The sequence below is a fragment of the Helicoverpa zea genome, chromosome 31 (genome assembly GCF_022581195.2).
Source record: "Helicoverpa zea isolate HzStark_Cry1AcR chromosome 31, ilHelZeax1.1, whole genome shotgun sequence".
Lineage (NCBI taxonomy): Eukaryota > Metazoa > Arthropoda > Insecta > Lepidoptera > Noctuidae > Helicoverpa > Helicoverpa zea.
This window is the reverse complement of record NC_061482.1, coordinates 6,976,127-6,992,241: the sequence shown is the minus strand read 5'-3', so window position 1 is coordinate 6,992,241 and position 16,115 is coordinate 6,976,127. Positions and strand designations below refer to the sequence as shown.

The window sequence follows — 16,115 nt, the reverse complement described above, 5'->3', positions numbered from 1 at the left end:
TGATGAAATAAATTTAAAACAACATTATTATATCAATAATCAATGAATGTTATAATTTTGGTCCAAACTGAGTGTCAAATAACTTGGTAAACTTGATTAACTGACAGGTGTCAGGAACGCATTCTCTGAACGGCCGAACTATAGTGATGTAATTTTCAAAATATCAGTCCATAATAGAGAAAAAAATTGGTAAAATTTCTTTTATTTATCTTGAACCTCATTTTCCTACTATCCTTCTTTATTCCAGTTTCTATCAGGATCGGCCCTTCTTTCAAAATGTGCAGTCTGACATAATCATTTGACAACGGCATTCCTTTGACATCCTTGATACTCTCCTTTGCTCTATGGTTAGTCGCGTCCTTCAATAAAATTACTTATTTTCTATGTTTACTGATCATCTGATAACACAAGACCTACTTCGCAAATGGTCATCAGATCCACCTGATGATCATCTGCCCTGAGAACCATCTCTTCAAAATTATCGCATGACCAAAGAGTCACCGCAGTTCTGGTACATAAAGGGCTCCAGAAGTAACATGGTGGGGTTTGGTCAGTAAGGTTCTGACAGTCCCTCACGATGTACCTACAGGGTGCGGAGTCATTTGGGGATATTTAGGTAAAGAAACACCTGTTTGTGGTTTTATTTTGATGGTGGCGAATAGAAAATCGCCCCGGGTTGCCCGGGACTGTCATTCTTTTGGAGTATTCGGTCGAAATATTGTTATTGTACCTACCAAACAGCTCATAAGACTATCGAAGTGACAACTTATGAAATATACTGAACTTTCCACAAACTATTAGCCCATATATGCCCAGAACTTTTTTCAACACCGATTTTTTTGATTTTTACATATGTTAAGTATAAATGATTGCATATAAGGCCTGTAATAGTAGAATTTCCTTTTCAGTACGAGAAGAACACTTTTTTCAGCGGGTCGTAAACGACCCCTTGGGCACAAAAAGTCGTTCAATAGAATGGAATGAGAATCAGCAAAATAATAATACGTTACAGTTATATTAGTCAGTCTTTATTAGGAACCATTAAGTAATAACATCAGATAATTTTAGAAATAATAAAAAAAGTCAGAATAATGAAAATAGTACACTACGAATGAAATTCAGCAAAACATTTGTCATGTAAATTGACGTTACATTTACGACACATTTTGACTGTTTTATTTTTACATAATGCACATCGTTTTCTGACCTGACCGGTGAGGATTATATGTTGAGCTGAATATTTTCTAACAGAAACGGGTACATTTGTTCTCACTTGCTGACGTGGCCCAGGTTGAGATCTCATATTCCCATATTTCAGGAGTAAAGTTCTTGCAATAGATCGACGAAATTCCAAAGTGTCTACGTTTGCCCCGTGTGATCTAGCGAGTAAAGTAGCATTGTTCACAACGACGTCAATCAACCACATCAATATGGGCATATACCATTTTTTTCCTCTGATGGCAATCCGGTAAACGCCGACATTAGCATCAAGTCTATCTACTCCACCCATAAATCGGTTGTACTGGTGAACAACATTTGGCTGATCAATATCGATTTTCTGTTTAGCAGCAACTGAATATCGACGTGCCTTTTGAACAGGGTGGACTCCAAATTCATTTGACAACATCGTTACGACGTTGTTGTCATTCCATCGTACAGCACATATTTTATCATTTGTGTCCAATCTGTAATCATAAAATCCTCTGGGCTGCTTTTTGCAAGACTTAGCATCCATTAGTGGACACTTGTCTATTCTATTTTGACGAGCAGTTCCAGTTATTTTTACGTTTTTTTCTTGTAAAGAACTTAGTAAACTGGGACATGTAAAAAAGTTGTCACAATAAACAGAAAAAGGTGTATCAGGGTATTCAGTCTTGACTGTATTCGTCAATTTAGTAACAACATGTTCCCCTAGGCCTGTATCTCGCGCTTCAGATCTTCCTTCATATAACTCAGCTTGTAAGCAGTATCCTAAGCGAGTCGCTGCCACCCATGCTTTGAAGCCGAAACGGATTGGTTTTCCATGTATGTGCTGCTTACAGCCATGACGTCCATAATATGGTATCATTGACTCATCGATACTTATGTTTTTTTCGATGGGAGCATACATTAGAAATTTTTTGTTCATGAGGTTGAACAAAGGCCGAATTTTTGCCATTTTATCTCCTTTACGTAGGTTGCTGTTGTCAGCAACATGGAAATATCTAAAAATCTCTTCAAAACGATTTCGCCTCATCGACTTCGCAATCAAAATATTGTGCGTATCCTCGTTGGATTCCCAATACATACGCCGCCTTGGTAAAGGCGAGTAACCACTGAGAAGTATTATACCTATAAAACAGTTCAGTTCATCCCCCGATAGGCAGAAATTATAGTTGTGCTTTTCAACAGCGTACATTACGGTATGCCTGACCATATACCTTATAACATCTTCACTAAAAAATAATTCAAAGAACTCTATTGGTTCACTTTCCTTGGTGAGTGTTAGAACTGCTCGTGGCAGTGGAGGTGACCACTCACTTTGTTGAGTACAAAGATCTCGCTTTATCCATTTACGTGGCCTCATGTTGGCCTGTCTACTGCGTTCTGAAGAAGGGCCATCACCCCTAGGGGTCCTGTTGGTACGCACATTCGAAAAAGAACGTTCTGAATCCGTGATCATCGTCGGTATCTCAACTGGACGAGAACGTCGTGACCTGTGTAGACTGGGTCCCGATGGCGTGGAAATGGATTCTAGGTGCTCAGAACTAGGACTAGGACTGGCTATTACCTCATCGATACTTGTATTATCTTCAAAAGGTTCATCACGTTGTCGTAATACCATCTCAGCCGGCGCAAGTAATTGATGACGATTCAATCGATTCAGACTATCACAATCTTCTTCACCTGAATCACCATCCGATATGGTACCATCGCAAGGCGGATCCATGTAAATATCGATGCCCTGAACATCTTCATCGTCGTCAAAGGCCTCCAGGGCATCGGCTATTTCATGTGTTGAGAGTACGTGTCGAGGCCTAAAATACAAAAAATACAATACCTATAAAACATGATATGTGCCCACAGGGTCATTACCGACCCAAGAAAATATATCACCCGATTGTGAATATAAAAATATACTATTTTAGAAAAAACAATATCTCTTACTCTGAAACACTCATTCGATATCCTATAAAAACTATTATTACGGTAAAATAACATAATACACACAAAATACTTACATTTGCATCCGATCGGTCACACACTTTTTCAAGAAATAAACAAGCATAAACTTGCACTTTTATTTGTCACTCTAAATTGTCGTGAACTGTCAACAAAACTATCTCGTGCTTCAAAATAGTTTTTGTACCAATCAATAGATGGCGTTTTATTCAAAATTTAATCAACAGTTTCGCGGTCACCATGCATTTACGGTATCGGCATAATTTTGGTCGTTATCGACCCTATGGGCATATATGGGTTAGATAGGAAAAATAAAACAAAAAATTGCTAAGACGACTTTTAATCCCAGACCTTATATCACAGAATAAAAATATATTAATGTTATTTTTAACTTTACTTGCATTTAATTTGCCAAATCGACATGATTCTGTCTCCGTCAATAATGTTTAATGGCTAGAAACTGATTTATACTTTTATCAAGCGTACATTATTACAAATGATAAATGTTTAAATGCATAATTATTGTATATGTATCTGGTTCACATGTTTATATATTTTCATAAATATACTACAAAATCATATAATTTCAAAATTCATAACAATTTATTTATACAATATTTTAAAATAGTTCAGACATCACTACCTACCTATAGACTTATCTAATAATTATGGGTCGTTTCCCGTGGTTTAACAAATCGAACAACCTTCTGAGGTAATCTGAGATCGCCCATGGTTACAATTTACCAATATTTCTTAAATATAAAATAGGAATAATACGAGTATACCTAATCTTACGTTTTATACTGCAAATAAACTTTTACTAGGCGTACGTATAATACTTATTTTTTCAGACGTTCGTTCGTGCAACAGGCGTGCTAAAGCTACTGGGTATCAATAGCCTGGTTACGCTGGTTTTTATGGTAAAAGTTAAACTTCAAAGAATCGTGCGTTTAGCAGCTGACCAGCGCATCCATTTACAATTTACATTCATATTTTGCAATTATTGCAAGACATTGTTTGAATCGAGAGCCCATGGTATCTTAAAGGTACGTTTTGAATGTCGAATGCTGATCACATATGCCGCGACTGCATGAAAACAATTGATATCTAAGGTAAGGTACGAGGTGCAGCCACATCGTTCCAAAACGGTTTCATATAAATATATACAAACTAGTTTTGCAACTGCGGAGATTTAATGCAGTCACGGCATGTATATATTTCTATATTATAATGTACCTTTAGTAATGTGTATATCTATATTATGTCTCTTAAAGTAGCTCCTTTTTCTCACTGGGGTTCACTACAAGTAATAAAGTAAAAATAAAGCCATCCTACACTAAAAATATGTTCTTAAAATATCTAACAATAATGTGGCAGTCCTGTAAACGTAGCCCAGTCCTAAATCTGTCGAGTACCTGACGGAACGTTTACCTTACTGCCTTAGCGTCAGTTGCACAAAGCCCCATTAAAGTTAAAGCTTCTTTAAATCTATGGCTGACTCTTTGTTAACAGGATAAAAAGTGTCAGCAATAGATTTAATGAAGGTTTAACTTTAATGGAGCTTTGTGCAACTGACGGGTAATATTACTAACAAAATCCTACTTATATTATAAATGTGAAAGTTTGTGAGAATGTATGGATGTATGTTTGTTATTCAATCACGCAAAAACGGCTGGACCGATTTGATTGAAATTTGGTATGTAGATAGGTGATACCCTGGATTAACACATAGGCTACTTTTTATCAACACACCACGCGGGCGAAGCCGCTGGCGGAAGCTAGTATATAATAAATAAATGAGAAATGAAAACTAAATCTGATTTTCTTCTTCAAATCACTCAACGTGTGTCGTACCTAATCACATTCAATTAAATAAGTTAGTCTAAAAAAATGCATTTTTCAAGCAAAGTAAATAGAATAAAAATGTGCGAGAATTTTAAAACACCATATAAGAGTCAGTCGTTAGAAACAACGGAAATTCTCCCTTGAAAACTGACAGCTGTCAACTGGTCAAACGTTCGATGCTTGCGACCAAACTTTATCTCCTCTTTACACATGATGTGTAAATTATGAAAACGAAAAATGATTCCTGTGGCCAAACCACTGAATGGATTAAGTTATTTTTTTTACAATTCGCCATAGAATATCATAAAGCATAAGTGATAGAATTTGATGTGATTAGGTACGACACACCCGATATAAACGTCAAAGATTAAATTCTAGAAAAATACCCAAGTTGAAAAATGTCTATGTTCGTTCTTGAGTATCCTTCTAGAATCCGCAGGCATAAACTACGACTACACACATAGCCTAATTTTCTAGTGTATTAGGATGTCAAGCACGGGTATCCAGAGGTGACTTATGGAGATATAGACAGATACAATACCTATATTAAATATTCTCGGGTCAATATTCTGATATCGTTTCGTTAACAAATTAATTAAATGCCATTTTATTATTCTGACTCGTTTTCGTCAATTGCTTTTTTTTTCTTTTACAGAAGTATAGTTAAAGCCAAAAGTGGCTTTACACATTCAAAGTCACGCGTAATTTGAAAGAGATAAATTGATAGCTGAAAACAGTCAAATAAACCTAACAGTGAAGGGGAAGATTGATGAGGAAGATTCATACACAAGACATAGAAAAAAATGAAAATTTGAATTGGTCAATGACTTTTGAAGTTCTGGTTGCTAAGCTACTTTTGAGAACTGATTGTAAAGGGTGTGTTGTGAATTCTGGCTTCTACATAAATATTTTGGCAAATAATTACCAGTACAAATAATTAACATTCATAAATTGTACAAGTTTTTCGATTACTTTAAATAAAATATTTTAGGCAACTCAAAAACTGAGACCAGCAACGCCTTAAAGACAGCCTACAAAATACTTAATACGGTTTTCTTAAATAAATGATCCTATACCTGAAAGGCCCTAACAATGGATGCAACACTCTCGTACGTTCCCGTTGAGAAAATGAACAATCCTAAGAGAATGATGAAGCAGTTCTTGATGAGGATATGTGTTGGGATTCCCCCGGGCTTCTGTGACGTGGACACCAGCTCCAAGAGAGGGGGAAACATCAGCGCCAGGGCTGTGCTGCTCACCGCTCCCACCAACGATATGAAGAGTCCTAGCTCGGGTATTGATTCCGCCAGAATGACTGTAATAAAAAAAATAGTACCTAATCAAAATTTGAAGACGACCTCGATAGTGTAATGGTCACCATGCCGGACTGCCGAACCTGAGGTCCCGGGATCGTTTCCCGGTTCGGTCGACATTTTGTGTGATGAACATACCTACTTGTTGGCCGTGGACTGTGTGTAATTATATTATTTATGTAGGTATAAATGTAGCTACATGTAGTTTATCAGTTGTGTTAGCACCGTGTGTGAAAAATGTCTTAACATTATTTATTTACCTTGATTTTCACATTTTTTTTATTTAAATGATACTTACAAGTCAGTATGACAAGCAGAGCCCTGTATCCCAGTTCTTTGGCCACGGGGTGTGTAGCACCATACTTCTTCTCGATCGCCGGCCAGGTGATGGCAATGGGCACGTAGAACTGCAGTGGGTATGTGAATAAAATCGCCAGCGCGATCAGAGATTGAACCACGTTACTGAGACTGTAACAAAAATGAAAAAAATGAGACTTAGACTCCATTAAAAAAGATGAGGCAAGCCCGCATCTCTTATTGAATGTTACCTTAGAGTGCATCTACATGGTGTAAGTAGCCTGCGTATGTTGACGCACATACGCAGGTTATTTTAAAAACGTACATGCGTGAGTCGCTGGACCCTACCAAAGCAATACCCACCCGCGTGCTCTCATCACTTGCGCATGTTAACTTGCTCCAGCAACATGCACCGTTTAGACGCACCCTTATGTTTCTTCACACTAGGAAGCTTAGTAAATCGGAATCAAACAGGTATCTACATAAGATCAGGGTTAAATACTTACACTTCTCCTGGTTGCAGATTAAGGGTCAAGCTGCCGAGCACTTCGTCGCCCCATTTGAGGTAGCCCAAGAAACCCACGGTGATAAAAATACTGCCGACCACTACCATGCCTACGTTCAACACACCCAGAGGCTTTTGGAAACTCTCAGGGTTGCTCATCTCGTTCTTCAGAGGAAGGACCTGAAAGAAAATAACAAAAAAAATTGTAACATGTTTAGACTTCCAGTTTGATATTTTTGATTCCAGATTTTAACATTTATTTCGGTTTTCTGTCAACGTAGTAGGTATATCCTGCAGACTTACCAATCCAATTCCTTCAAAAGCGTAAATAGCGGTTCCAAAGTACAAAGGTAGCTGTTGCCAGGACGCCATGTATACCCTAGTTTCCACAGCTGGCAAGTCCTGGGTGGCTGCGTAAATCACGACGGCGACTCCAAAAGCCATCATTATATTAGCTATGGTAGAGAACGGCGTCAAATATTTGAGGTTACGGACCATGCATGCCAGCATAATTGGTAACACCACAAATAGCATGTGTATTGATAGACTGATGTGTATGTTGTATTGGTCGCAAATCTGGAATGGAATAAACAATTACCATTAAGTTGTGTGCTAGCCAACATGATTAAATATTTAATTGTTTTTCTTTTACTACAATGAATTTTTAATATACAATTTTATATAATAATATTTTAATGTTCTGTATATCAACGGTTCTTCAAACCATACAGACAGATTGTGTTTCTGGAAAGTTTGTTCCACCACTTCTTCTTCCCAGCAAAACACATGGCAAGCGGTGAAGAGCGGGCAAAAAGCAAAAAGTGCTGATTTTCAGCCTACTTTGAATAAATGACTTTTATCTTTATCTTTACACCCTGTGTACGAGCAGAAATATCAAGACAGTAGAAAAGCAACTGACCATTTTAACATTATTCGCGATGAATACAATGTAAACACAGCAGAATCCCAGCTGTGTGACGCAGAGGAACCCGTTGACTAAAATCTTCATGGTGGTAGCCATACTTCGGCAGCTGACGGGTCCACTAGCGAACACCAGGTATACAGTCTCTGCGAACCCTGGAGCACGGTCGCGTTTTGACTTCCGATGCATCTCTTCTGAACAGTTCAGCTGCAAATAATTTCGAATTCAAATATGTTTTTTTTTGTCTACTGGTTGTGGCTGCGTTTTATTTGTCAATGCTTTGTTTTCGTTATTTATGATGACTTACAAAATTTTTATGCTTAATCGTACGACAATAAAATGCATGACTGAGTGTGAGTGAAAAAAGAAAACAGTGTCGTTTTTTGTTTGGTGACATAACTCTATTCAGCCGAAACTGATATGTAAATAATTGGTCCTTTTTACACGAACTACAAGAGTTTCTGTACGCCTAACGATTGCAACATACGTTTGGCGTACAGAAACTCTTTTTTTACTCAATGTCCTTTTGCAAAATTGAAAAAAAATGTTTTTATTCAGTTCAGTACATTTGAGTTCATTCATAAAATGAATCAGATAAGTATATTCCAATCATTGGACTGCTTATCTTGTTAGCATTCAGCTTGATTTAAATCATAAATTAGCAATTTAATTTTCTCCAAAATGTTATACACTAACAATTTTGACACTTTAAAGAAAGTTGGTTAATCTTTCAATATCTGTAATTTCAAAACTGAAATAAACTGACCAGTAAATGCTGAGCGTGAACGCAAATGATTCCCAGTAGAGCCGTGACGATGGGCGAGAATACGATGCCTCCATTCTTGAAGGCATCTCCCATAGCCAGCAGGCCCGTACCTATGTTGCCTCGGAACAGGTGCAGCATAGTATCTGCGTATCTAGGACATAAACAGAATAAGAGTTTTAGAGTGAGGCAGGAAGATTAATTGTCCGTTAAAAAAAAAAAAACAAACTAAAAAGCATAAAAAACTTCATCCTCATCGCTATCGACTGGGAGCGTGCCATAGGCTACCATGATGCGATGGGGATGAATTTTAGGTTTTTTATAAGAATAGTTTTGTATCTTTATTGTTAAGTGGTTTCTGCCCGCGGTTAACCCGCGTCCCGGATGGTAACAAAAACAACCTATGCCCTCCTCCCGGGTCTAAGCTACCTCCCCTCTAATTTTCAGCCTAAACGGTTCAGCCATTCTTAAGTTATAAAATGTGTAAATAACACGACTTTCTTTTATATGTATACCGTAGTTGCACAAAGCTCCGTTAAAGTTAAAGCTTCTTTAAATCTATTGCTGACTCTTTCTTTGTCAACTGGAGAAAAAGTGTTAAATGCAATAGATTTAATGAAGCTTTTTGCAACTGACGGATAGGTGTGAAAATATCTATGTAAATCTTCTTCCTCCGAGCCTTTTCCCAATCATGTTGGGGTCGGCTTCCAGTCTAACCGGATTCAGCTGAGTACCAGTGCTTTACAAGAAGCGACTGCCTATCTGACCTCCTTAACCCAGTTACCCGGGCAACCTGATACCCCTTGGTTAGACTGGTGTCAGACTTACTGGCTTCTGACTACCCGTAACGACTGCCAAGGATGTTCAATGACAGCCGGGACCTACAGTTTAACGTGCCATCCGAAACACAGTCAATGGTGTCTAAGATTACTTAGAAAGTACATACAAACTTAGAAAAGTTGCATTGGTACATGCCTGACCTGGGATCGAACCCGCGCCCTCATACTTGAGAGGTTGGTAGTTTACCCACTATATAGGCCACCACGACTTTTAGAAAATATCTATGTATATGAACTATTAATAAATTGACCATTGACGCTGATCACTGGAACACTTTCATCTAGATAAGTAGCTATGGGACATGGTATCGTAAAAGGTTATACATGTGAATGCAAATTGATTTCTAATTAACAGCGTTCGAGCTCTAATTGGTTTATTGATGAAGCGCGCGTCCCGTAGTCAGATACTAAAGTGGATTTATCAAAACGCCTGAGATGAGCGTATGGAACACTCATTATTTCATATTATGTCGTTACTGTACCTTGTTAGAGAGTACGAAAGAACAACTTTTGTTAACTGGTAAGTGATAGCTATAGTCAAAACAAAAGTAAACTTTATTTTTAATTTTGACGTTTTTTCATGAGAAAATAAAGAATATTATAAACCCGCCTAAATTATGTTTTTTTTTTTTTCTTTAAATTTTCCCTATTTCCAAGAATTGTTATGATTTTTTTGATATAGGTATATTTATAACTAGCCGTTTTCCCGCGGTTTCACCCGCGTCCCGTGGGAGCTACTGTCCGCACCGGAATAAAATATAGCCTATGTTACTCGCAGATAATATAGCTTTCTAATGGTGAAAGAATATTTAAAATCGGTCCAGTAGTTTTTGAGTTTATCCATTACAACCAAACAAACAAACAAAGTTTTCCTCTTTATAATATTAAGTAGTATAGATAAGTACCCAAGAATTGTAGGCAGCAGATATATAGAACTAGAAAGTATACTACAATTTTATTTACTAACTTTAAGTTCACCTGCCACTTATACAAATCGACTCGGACCAATTAATTAGTGCCGAAAAAAAGTTACTCACGAAGTTGGATGTGTCACAACATGATGTCCTCCATTGTGGGCTTCTTGTTTCTTGGTGTCCGGCAGCGTGCCCGACAAACTGCTGCAACAAGGAAAAACAATATTTTCAAAAATACAAAATTAAATACACCTAACACTGCTATTTCTCCACCACTCAAAGTTAGACGGGCAGGCATTAAGTCCGCCTCTATACAAAATGTGCATAAAGTATTAAATACAAAAATATATCAATTTTGTTTATGTCTCGATCTATTTCCGCCTTAGGCCGCCGTTGTACAAAATGAGCATAGAGTATTAAGTTAAAAAATTTAAAAAACTATTTTTTTATGTCTCAAACTGTCGAAAAACTTCAGAGAAAAAAGTTAGTTTCAGTACATTGAAAAACAATGTTTGGATCGTCCGTGTATCGCAACAGGTTTCCGGCGCCGCACTGGCCGCTGCTGCTCGAGCCGAGGTGGCGAGTCTCGTAGTGAGGTGCTTAACACCCCTTCCGTCTTATCAAGTGCGCCAATGTATCGATTAATTTGCACGTGTCATTAGCCTAGCTAATTAATAGTAATGGACACAGATTGTACCGATGACGTACTCGCATCTTGGTGCCTACTCGTTAGTCTCGGCCTAAAGTTGCTAGATTTGTATAATTAAATTCACATTACAATATTAAAGTTATTGATCATGATTTAAAAGTACATTCAAATCTTCGCAACGCACTCAATATTAAATGAAAGCAGAAATCGAACCCACAGTCGTAAGTAGTACAAAGTCATCACTACTCCGTAAACGTTAATATGAATTCTAACATTAAAACCCCTTTAAGTTTTCCATATAAAATTATGAATATAAACTGAAATCAGGAACTAATGAAGTTTATTTTCTCCATAGGGAGAGGTCAGTAATTTAAAGTTGTTTCATAAATTAATTTGATCTGCCAGGCATTGTAGCTCGTTTTAAGTTAAAATACATGGTAGAGGTACTTTACTGTTTCATAATATTAAATTCTAAATAAAGCTCCCATGTTTGTGGAACAGACCACACGCGTATTAAGCAGTAGGATACTACATACACACATATTACTAATACATACACAAACGCTACATGGGTACTATATAGTGTAAGATACAAAAATTGTCTCGATTCGTCATGTTGCACTTAGGTATATAACTTTAGTAAAGTATTACGAGTTATTTACGAGGTAGTTACCTAGATTTCGGGAGCGAGAAATTATCTTTTTAAAACAAGAAATATTCATATTCATATTCATATTCTATTGCCATCCAACGTGGCAATGCTGCCAGCCTCTTGGGTACACTCCCGGTGGGCAGCGATGAGGAGTTTTTTGATGCCATTTTTTAGTTGTATATATGTATAAATAAGGCTTTTTTTTACGTCATGTAAATATGTACATAAACTGAACCCAACAATAAAATGAATATAAATCAAGTAATGTCTGAAATGAATATAGTTTAAATTACATTCTATTTATTTGCATTCCACAATACGAAACATAACATTAAAATAAAACTTACAACTAAAATTATTATTATTAAATCTATAGAGAAAAAAAAATATATGAAAAATACAACAATTGACTTATATTCTTATAGGAACAAGCGTGAGACTAGACAATAAGGTATACCGGTACAATTAAAAGTTAATATTTAAAGAATCGAAATAAGATTTTATTATTACGACCCGAGCTTACAGAGTTTGATGCAAGACTGCCAAATTAATACATGTTTATTCATTAACTAGCCGTTTTCCCGCGGTTTCACCCGCGTCACGTGGGAGCCACTGCCTGCACCGGGATAAAATATAGCCTATGTTACTCGCAGATAATATAGCTTTCTAATGGTGAAAGGATATTTAAAATCGGTCCAGTAGTTTTTGAGTTTATCCATTACAACTAAACAAACAAAGTTTTCATCTTTATAATATTAGTATAGAAATTCTAATAAAAATAAACTTAAAACTATCTTACGGACTACAGTTACAATAACAAGTCGCCCGAAAGGGCCGACTTAAAAGTGATAAGAAACGCGCTGCGTTGGTCTCTACCGCGGCGTGGGACCGTAAGGGTCTGCTACACTGATAGGTTAGGAATATAACTAGGTTGTATGATGTTTGGACTTGTGACACTATAAACCGACGGCAAAGGCGCGATAAAACTAATAAATCATATTTTTATAATAATTTCAGAATGAGGAACAATTTCTTTGTTTGTTTGTAAGCTTAGATTAATATTTTCCCTGTAAAATAAAAAGATATAGGTAGTAAGTTAAGCAAATCCAAACCAGGATAACTACAGAGGTTTGCTTTTCCCAATAACAAAGGTAATTTTAACATTGTAAAAGTATTGTGACCACTGCATGAGTTCTAAGTTTGAAGGCTTCGTTTATCCACATACCAAGGTTTCACTGTAAACCGCCTACCAGCGTCTTAAATCTTTTTGGAAATAATAAAGATTTTATTAATTATTTATTTATTCAAAACACGAGAAGTAAAATTGTTATGTAAGTATTCTTCAAACAATTATTCATATTAGTATCACTTCCATATCGGAGCAGATCAGGCGCCTTCTTGTACCTAGGTCAAGCACTGAACTGGTAGGCGTGATCAGTAGTATCTATAGTAAGAACTAACTCCAGTAAGAACTAACGAGATGTCGGAGTTCCTTGTCAAATTAAAACCAATTTGTCAAAGATTGAGCTTCATTGATTGATAGTCTTATTTTGAAAATAATGAGCAGGTTAGGCGTTTAAGGGCGGAGCTAGTTCCTCGTCCTCCGAACACCCTCGTTGGCGCGCTACTTTCCTTTCTAATGAGATTTTGCGTTATGACAGCGCCACTAGTCGTTTTGTTTTCCATGGTATCACTAGTATTCAAAAATCCATGGTATCACTAGTATTCAAAAATCCATGGTATCACTAGTAAATTGAATCAAATTATGCTAATCAGTGAACACAGGACTAAGGTAGTTAAGTACTTCGCATGCGCACCGCCTGATGCATCCAGGACCGGTGCAGTATAACAATGCTGTAATGACGATTGTTTAGCACAGTGGTTCTTAACCGGTGGTCCGCGGACCACTGGTGGTCCCTGGAGGCATTCCAAGTGGTCCGTGAAGCTTCGCTTCGCGACGTTGCTATACGTTATCTAACTTTATTTTTATCGACTTATCTATGCGCGCGCGGTTTTCGCAACATTTTATTTTCGTATTTTTGGTTTTGAGTCTTAAAAAATAATTAAAATTTCGCGCTCGCTTCGCTCGCGTATTCAGAAACTATATTCCCTTATTTTTGCAATTGTCAACAAACAAAAAGTTAAGTACGTTTGGGCTAAATTTTACGTAATATTTGGTTAAAATCGCTCAAAATTTCGCGCTCGCTTCGCTCGCGCATTCGGAGACTAGATAGGAATGTGTTTATCTTTCTTTGCATTTGCTTACCTACAATTACTGACGACATGAGTTTAGCTTTGAGTAGTACTGAACCAAAAATTCTGAAATTAGTAAAGAGAATGCAGTCACAAAAATCTCATTATATTAAAATCTGTAATTTTTAGTTTTTTGCTAAATAATAAAGAAATGAGTGCTAATTATAAAGTATGCTTGTATTCTTTATCAAAGAACTCTTAATTTAGGTAAACCGATGGGGTGGTCCCCGGCAAGACAAGCTTTAGTTAAAGTGGTCCCTCATGTCAAAAAGGTTAAGAACCACTGGTTTAGCATAATTGCGAAGATCATGCTTGATTAGGGCGAAGGCCATAACTTCCGCTGCCGTTCATAACTTTGCTGGAAGCAAAGACATAAATTCCATGCACGTTTGTAACCCGACTCATCATCTCTCGAGCCTTTTCCCGACTATGTTGGGTCGGCTTCCAGTCTCACCGGATGCAGCTGAGTACCAGTGCTTTACAAGGAGCGACTGCCTTTCCATCTGACCTTCTCAACCCAGTTACCCGGGCAAACCAATACCCGTTCAGACCCGTTGGTAAGACTGGTTGTCAGACTTACTGGCTTCTGACTACCCGTAACAACTGCCGCAGATGTTCGCTGATAACCGGGACCTACAGTTTCACATACCATCCGAAACACAGTCCACACATTGATGTCCAAGATACAAGCATACTACATAGAATACATAGAAAGTTCATAAAAACTTAGAATAGTCGCATTGGTAGTTGCCTGACTTGGAATCGAACCCACACCCTCATACGGTCTCTTTACCCACTAGGCCACCACGACTTTTTACACGTTTGTGTCATGACTGCGGTTCGCAAAAGCGAAAAGTTTCTCAAAATTTTATTGGTAGGTGTTTTTCTTAAGATAAAAAAAAACACTACTTCTCTCATTTACATTACGTTTATGTCAGTATTTTACCGCGACCCCTCTCACATGAAGGGCTCCTTAAAGAACATGGATGGATTTCAGTCATAATAGAGCAATATAATAGAGCTAATCGTCTCTTTCAAGATCATTAGTATGTAAAATTACCGACGCAAAAGTATGTAGCCTATCTATCACATACCTACTCAATTATAAATTCATTAATTTTGAAACACATCTCACTATTACGAATAATATTACAACGGAGATTAAGAAAACAATGGGTTTCCACGCCGCAGGTACCTACTGCCCTAACCTAATGTTGTAAATGCAATTTACGTTCTAGTTACTTAAATTATAGGAAGGTATATTTTACAATATGCGCAGTGAAATTATTAAACAACTTATAAGACTTACATATAAGAGGAAGCATTGTTTATTTGTTTGTACGAAGCCTAAAGGCTCCGACAAATTCTTTCACTGTTGGGAAGCTACACTATCCCTGAGTTACATGTGCCATATTTTGTCTGGGCAAGAGAATGAGCCCTCCCGCGACGCCGGTGAAACAGCTATTAAAAAATAATAAGTACTTATATTTATATATTTTTGTTGTAATTCACAAAAACGTCGGTACCTTGTGTCAACTATCAGTGCTCAAGTACCTATATATCTGTGATTTTCAGATAGGAACTCTTTTTTAACTAGCTTTAAATAAAAAAAACAAGCAAACTCGAAATTGATTCCTATTCTCTACAATTAGCAACAGCTTCTAATATCCACGGAATAGAATTCCTATTCGTAGTTACATAAATTCGCTATCGTAATATTGCTAAACTAATTTATACAATTCGCTTCGCAAGATACAATCAGAACAAGTCGCTCGGCAAAACAACGTAAACATTCACAATTACATGCAAAAAGTAACTGCAATCATTAGCTGATACAACAACAAATAAAATATGATGTCATCTTAGTTTCATGCAACACTTGATTCGCAGGATTACTGAATACAGATTATCTATGGATAATCGCAAATACAATGGATAGATCTCTTATTGGAATCCACCGTATATCGACTAAGCTCACAAAAATCAATGGCTGTTCATTAG

The 16,115-nt window shown here is 37.0% G+C and overlaps 2 protein-coding genes across 3 annotated transcripts in view; both read right to left on the bottom strand.

The window, feature by feature from the left end:
* Nucleotides 1–1,012: 1,012 nt before the first annotated feature.
* On the bottom strand, nt 1,013–3,462 carry LOC124645001 (piggyBac transposable element-derived protein 3-like). Its single transcript, XM_047184718.1, has 2 exons — nt 3,222–3,462; nt 1,013–3,017 (listed from the first exon to the last, which is right to left on the bottom strand). The coding sequence occupies exons 1-2, from the start codon at nt 3,266–3,268 to the stop codon at nt 1,106–1,108; spliced, it is 1,959 nt and encodes a 652-aa protein (XP_047040674.1). The 5' UTR covers nt 3,269–3,462; the 3' UTR covers nt 1,013–1,105.
* A 2,112-nt stretch (nt 3,463–5,574) lies between these two features.
* Nucleotides 5,575–16,115, bottom strand: part of LOC124645002 (proton-coupled amino acid transporter-like protein CG1139) — a 36,722-nt gene continuing 26,181 nt past the window's right edge. For both annotated transcript variants that reach the window (XM_047184719.1, XM_047184720.1), the window contains exons 3-9: nt 10,684–10,764; nt 8,811–8,961; nt 8,042–8,251; nt 7,426–7,698; nt 7,124–7,302; nt 6,619–6,788; nt 5,575–6,322 (exon numbers count right to left, since the gene is read on the bottom strand). In XM_047184719.1, coding sequence (XP_047040675.1) covers nt 6,078–6,322; nt 6,619–6,788; nt 7,124–7,302; nt 7,426–7,698; nt 8,042–8,251; nt 8,811–8,961; nt 10,684–10,764 — 1,309 coding nt within the window. In that variant the 3' untranslated portion in view covers nt 5,575–6,077. The remainder of the gene's footprint in view (nt 6,323–6,618; nt 6,789–7,123; nt 7,303–7,425; nt 7,699–8,041; nt 8,252–8,810; nt 8,962–10,683; nt 10,765–16,115) is intronic.

Excerpts from the sequence above, each read along its gene's own strand:
- LOC124645001 (XM_047184718.1), bottom strand. The coding sequence starts at position 3,268 with ATGCTTGTTTATTTCTTGAAAAAGTGTGTGACCGATCGGATGCAAAT. Across the intron at positions 3,018-3,221 it reads GTGACCGATCGGATGCAAAT|GCCTCGACACGTACTCTCAA; the intron begins GTAAGTATTTTG and ends TTTGTATTTTAG.